Raw genomic sequence first — 6188 nt, 5'->3', positions numbered from 1 at the left:
GGATAAAAAGGGAGAAGCCCATGACTTGTTTGTAATTGAAGATATTGATGGATTAAGATCACAGAGCATTTCCAACCCCAACTCTTCTACAGCGACACTTTCCCTACTTTCTTATCCTCTTCCTAATTCCTATTCCTATCTATGCCCTGCCCTGATTCTTCCATATTTCGATTTTCATGATTCCAAATTTTTTACTCTTTTTTATTTTACACGAATTTTATACTATCAATCTGCACAAAACAATTTGAATTAGTTCGAGGAAGGTACGGAAGCTAGTGCTGTCAAGTGGGGCCCGTCCTTGTCAGCAGATCTCAAGAATTTATCCATTTAATTGTTCACGTACGCTCTTCCGTCACTTCAAACAATCCTCTTCCTTTGTAAAAATCTTTTTCTTTCCACGAAATATCAACTTTCTTTTTCCAAAAAACAAAATTATTTGTCCAGTGTATCTTAACAGTGGACACTTATTAGCTGTGAGTACTGATAAAAAATTAGTTCTGTGGGTACATGATTTACGAATTTGATATTTAAAGAGTTAAAATACAGAGAGTAAAATATGCAAGTAGTGAAAAGCATAGCGTATATGGTAAAATAAAGAAAGATAGATACTTTTACTTTAAAAAATGACTTATTTATTGTGAGACAACCAAAAAAGGAAGTAACTCTCTTATAGTGGGACGAAGAAAGTGAATAGCTTATAGTGAGACCAAGGGAGTATATCGCTTATAGTGAGACCAAGGGAGTATCATATTATTCTCTCACTTTAATATTGATAAAAAAATGTATCTTCCATGTGTATATATATAGGACAAGCATGTTGTAAATTATTATCTCGATTCATTATTATTATGTCCTGAGAAATGACAATGCATATATATACATTCACTTTTACTTTTAGAAAACCCCAAACTTGTAACTAAAGAAACTGTAACATAGATTAATTTGACCCCTTTTATTCATCATGCCTAATTAATTGATACTAAAATATGACAGGCATTTTCTTTTAGAGTGAACTACATAAACTATCCCTGACGTTTTCATTTATTTCACTCCAGACCCCTGACTAAAAAAATATCACTACAACTCTCTGGCCTTTACCATAATCACATATCGTATAATTGTAGCCATTTTCCGGACCAAAAGACCCTTATGCCTTGCAGGGCATTTAAGACATTTTACCCTCTCTTCGCAGCCCTACTCTGCCAGATACTGCACTTTTGCAGACATTAGATCTGCACCTTTGTCAACTCAAATTTGATGGGTCATATTTCTATTACTAAAATTTTAAAATGGATAGTTAATTGTGTACGAATTTATATACAATAGGTTCATAGCCTGCTGATTAAAAACACTATCTTCTTTTTTTGAATCATTCGGGTTTCAATCATATCATCCTCATTCAAATTTGTATATTCTTTTTAATGGTATATTTAAATTATATATTATCTTTTTATATTAAATTTTTATTTTTTAAATAATGTAGTTATCTTTATTAAAACTATGTATTTATCTTTATTAAAAATATTTTTAAAAAAAAATTCCTTTAAAAAATTCTCTCTTTATATTATGATGAATTTAAATTAATTATACACAAAAATTATGTGAATAACAATAACGAATTAAAAAAACACAGGTTGAATTAATTGTAATTAATTAGTGATAGCGTAGGTGTTGGAGAACTGATGACTAAGATAAACCATTGTGGATGTCCTAATTAACACAATAAATTAAATGTGGTGAAACTTAACCAATAATTTCTGGTGCAGTTAATAAAATTGAACTTGAAGGGTGCAATTTTTTTTATTAACCGACTGTAGCACAAGAGTTTAGTAATTGAGGTCGCCTGTGCAGAATGTGGCTCCAAATTTGGAGAAGTCAAGGGGCCCAGTTGATGGGACCGGTATCTCGATAGTGGTAGTATTTTGATCACCAGAATAATTTTGGTAGTTGAGTATCATTTGGGTCTTCTTGAGATGACCTAATTTTGCCCTTGAATGTGTAAAATTGGAGAGAAATAGAAGTAAAGAAAATGCAATCTCGATGGATGCCATGCAAGAAAATTTTGGTTGTTTTGTATTTATGTTTTCAACATATTGCGTATGCAGAGAATAATATCCAAACACAACATAAATATATGGATTTGATGGTTACAACATATATACATATATATTACAGGAAAGCGACTGCAAGCAAATCCTAGTAAAATATATATAGGGAAATTTGAAAGGGGATATATGAACATGATAAAATGCTTTTTAGTTAGGACACTAAATGAGTCGAGCTACATAATAATTATTTATATCTCGATTAAAGAATATAATTATTTGGCGAAACATGTAGATGAGCTAAGCTTGAAATTAACAATTATATCAATACTTACATTCTTATTGCAATTATTTTAAAATAAAATTCAAATGTAAAAATGAATTTTACAAAATAGAGTATAAAATTGTAAATAAATATAATTAAAATTTATGTTAAGACTAGAGGAGAATTATAATACTCCGTATAAGATTTGTAGTTGTTAAGATTAGAGGAGAATTATAATTATAATGGGTTGTGAAATTTTTGAAATGTATTTGTTAAATCACAAATGGAGTCTGGTATACGTGGCACGTCTGCTGACGCACAGCATCATGACTGACGGTTGACGCACAGCCGTCAAATCGCGTCAGATCGCAGGCCGCCACTGCAGCATGCACGCCGCCACTGCAGAAGTCCGTGTGATATGCCCATAATGCCCTTTTAGGGCTGAAGGGCCTTTTAGTCCGAAAAAATATGATATGTGATTATGTTAAAGGCTAGAGACTTGTAGCGATATTTTTTTTTGTCAGGAGTCTGGAGTGAAACAAATAGAAACGTCAAAGATGGTTTATGTAGTTCACTCTTTCTTTTATTACTATAGACGACATGCACAAATTAAGAGCCCATCCATGGGGATGCACATGTAACTTTGTTGGTTTGTCCAATGATCACGTGGGGTACTAAAGACATACTACTACACTAACGATTTTATCTCAACAATGTCAAGTATCTACTTCCCACAAATTCTAAATATCTCAAATTATAGCAACACCTTTATCTCTTTTACTTTTATTCCTATCTCTTGCTCCTTCTGGCCTACTCAAGATGTTCACCTTGTCTTTTTAGTCTGTTCACTTAAGATGTGCACTTTCTATATTTGGAAACAAAATCATCTATCCTCTCTCCTCGTTAAAACACCGAACTACTTCATGCCACTCACGATTGTGGACATCTTGAGTGGGACATGGGTAGTACTTGATTCTCTCTTTTCTACTTTGGTCTTTCTTTGACTCTCTTACTTTTTCCTCTCTCATACTTTATTCTCTCCATATAATTCAATAAATATTATTTCTTAAAACCATGTATCCAAAAGAAACTTCTTACTTGTAGTCGAACGGAGGGAGTACATACAGACATCATAATGAAGACATTTCCATTTCCATTTCCATTTCCATTTCCAAACTGAATACTCATAATGAACACATTCTTGCCCATTGAAGAAAGCACACTGAAAATTCCCATTCAATGAAAAACAAACCCCATTTCTTCCCTGAAAAAAGAATCAGAAAAAAGAGTTCACAAAAATTCACCAAATCTTGCATTTTCACAAAAACAAATGAAGCGAAACATACGCAAGGGAACGTGTACAGATTGGATTTGAGATTAGAAAAGATCAAAAGAGCAGTCACAAGAAATATGATGTTATTGTGTGAGGAGGTAAGGACCACAATCCGGTCCTAAAATCTAATCCAAACACACGCGCCCGCATACGCGCCATTTTCCCCCTCCATTCCCAACTATATTAACGTCCCCATTTTGCTCTTCTCCACCACCACTCACTCCCACTGCTAATTTTATTAACTAAGATTGATTTTTCATTGAAGAAGAAATGGACTGTGCTTTTGAACTCCACATATTTTCTAACGAATGCATGATTAAGCAGGAATTTGGGTATGCTTAACTCTGTTTCCGCTGCCCTGTTTTGTTAATTTCGATTTACAAAATAATTAATCCCGTTTTTCAGATGCCGTCATTACAAGAGGATGTGCAAGATCGTAGCGCCCTGTTGCAACGAGACATTCGATTGCAGGCACTGCCACAATGATGCCAAGGTTTTACTAATTTCTTTTATTGGCATATGATTTTATTTTGTCACCAGATTTATGTTTTGATGCTAATGATCTTCTGGCAGAACTCTATAGAAATTGATCCACTCGACCGCCATGATATCCCGCGCCATGAAATTATGAGGGTTGGCTTTGTTTACATTCGTCCTTGATTATTACTTTGCCGAACCACATTCTCAGTTACTCTGTGGTGTGTCTTTTTAGGTCATTTGCTCGGTGTGTGACACGGAACAAGATGTAAGTTCAAATAGGAAGATTGCGTTTTCGTGTACGAGTCATCGACTTAATTTATGATGCTATTCGATGTTTGTAGGTCGAGCAGAATTGCATTAGTTGTGGTGTTTGTATGGGGAAGTACTATTGCTCGATATGCAAATTCTTCGATGATGATGTGAGCTTCTTTGCATCTAACTATTTGGAGTAGTTGTTATCCGATTATTATGTCTCTCATCGACGTATTCTTACTCCTTGTCAGATTTCAAAGAATCAATATCACTGCGAAAAATGCGGAATATGCAGGTTATTTTTCTCTTTTCCTTAATGTGGATTGCAGAATTAGATGCTATGAACAGATTGAATGTGATATGTCTTCATCTGTCCTATGATAACAAACCATTTTTATTCTTGTCCCTTTCGTCATGGCATAGCAATGGCCAGCATGTTACCCCGGACATTGCTGTGCCCCACATTATCCTACACTCGATGCAATTGATTCTCTCGTAGCTTCTTTTCACTAAAGTCATCTCCTTCGAATCTAACTTTCTTCTCTTTTTCTTGTTCCAGAACCGGTGGCAAAGACAACTTTTTCCACTGCGATAAATGCGGTAAGTCGAGTTCCCACCGGTCATGAAAAATCTACTGCTGATTGCCATATTGAGCAAAATATATTCCGTTGCAGAATGCTGCTATTCGAATGTCTTGAAGGATTCACATATATGCATAGAGAGAGCAATGCATCACAATTGTCCAATTTGCTTCGAGGTAATTTAATTTAAACCTCTAAACATTTTAATACAGTGAAAGATTTGGTGTCAATTGGTGGCTATAGCTGATCAACATATCCGAATATACGCAGTATCTTTTTGACACGCCAAGAGACACTACCGTGTTGCCATGCGGTCATACCATACACCTCGACTGCGTTAAGGAGATGGAGCGCCATTTCCAGTAAGTATGAATCTCCCTATATCTCACTCCACTTGTGTCCTCTACATGCCTGATAAATTTGGAGATGCAGGTATTCTTGCCCGGTATGCTCAAAGTCGTATTGTGATATGACGTACGTCTGGGAGAAGCTCGATCAGGAGGTTGCCTCAACGCCTATGCCTCAAGTGTACCAGAACAAAATGGTGAGGAAACTGCTAAAACAGATTAGGCTTTGGTTTGTTTAATTGATAGTTACTAACTGGAAAAGGCCTACCTATGTGGCTTTGTTTTAGGTTTGGATTCTCTGCAACGACTGTGGGGAAACATGCGAGGTGAACTACCATATACTCGCGCACAAATGCACCAACTGCAACTCGTACAACACGAGGCAGACGAGAGGGCGTTCCCATACATCATGCGCCTCGCAACTTGTTTAGATGTAAACTAAAAATAAAATAGAGGAAGAAGTATTCTTGGAGTAGGAATAAGGCTGTGGGCTGAAGCCAAAAGATAGTGTTGTTCATTTATTCTTACTTCACTACTTAGGAAACATTTGTAAATCAATCTTCAGCTTAGCCTCTCCTCTGTCCATATTAATCTACTCAGCACCGTTTAATCATTAACAATTTTAGCAGGGATGTTAACTCATATCTGTATATGAATGTTTGAATACAAGAATGAACTCAACTACCATGATGCAACAAGTTCTCAGCTCATCAGAAAACTGCAAACTCATTAGTACCATTTTTATAGTATATATCAAGATATGAAAGAATACAAAAACTTTAAACATTGATCAATTTGTAGCTCCTGGTTCTATAATTATTCAAATGGAAAAAAAGGATTCTTCGGATTTTGAAGCTCTAAGACGCTATAATTATTTATCGCACA

At 35.2% G+C, this 6188-nt stretch overlaps 1 protein-coding gene across 1 annotated transcript; it reads left to right on the top strand.

The window, feature by feature from the left end:
- The first annotated feature begins 3794 nt into the window (after positions 1-3794).
- Positions 3795-5920, top strand: LOC121801596 (E3 ubiquitin-protein ligase RZFP34-like). The gene is made up of 11 exons (XM_042201119.1): positions 3795-3975; positions 4049-4136; positions 4217-4276; positions 4356-4388; positions 4465-4542; positions 4627-4670; positions 4935-4975; positions 5050-5132; positions 5227-5318; positions 5389-5500; positions 5591-5920. The coding sequence occupies exons 1-11, from the start codon at positions 3914-3916 to the stop codon at positions 5732-5734; spliced, it is 837 nt and encodes a 278-aa protein (XP_042057053.1). The 5' UTR covers positions 3795-3913; the 3' UTR covers positions 5735-5920.
- The last annotated feature ends 268 nt before the right edge of the window (positions 5921-6188 follow it).

Source organism: Salvia splendens, chromosome 4 (assembly GCF_004379255.2).
Source record: "Salvia splendens isolate huo1 chromosome 4, SspV2, whole genome shotgun sequence".
Taxonomy (NCBI): domain Eukaryota; kingdom Viridiplantae; phylum Streptophyta; class Magnoliopsida; order Lamiales; family Lamiaceae; genus Salvia; species Salvia splendens.
Note: the sequence above shows the minus strand (reverse complement) of the source record. Positions and strands in the feature narration are given on the sequence as shown.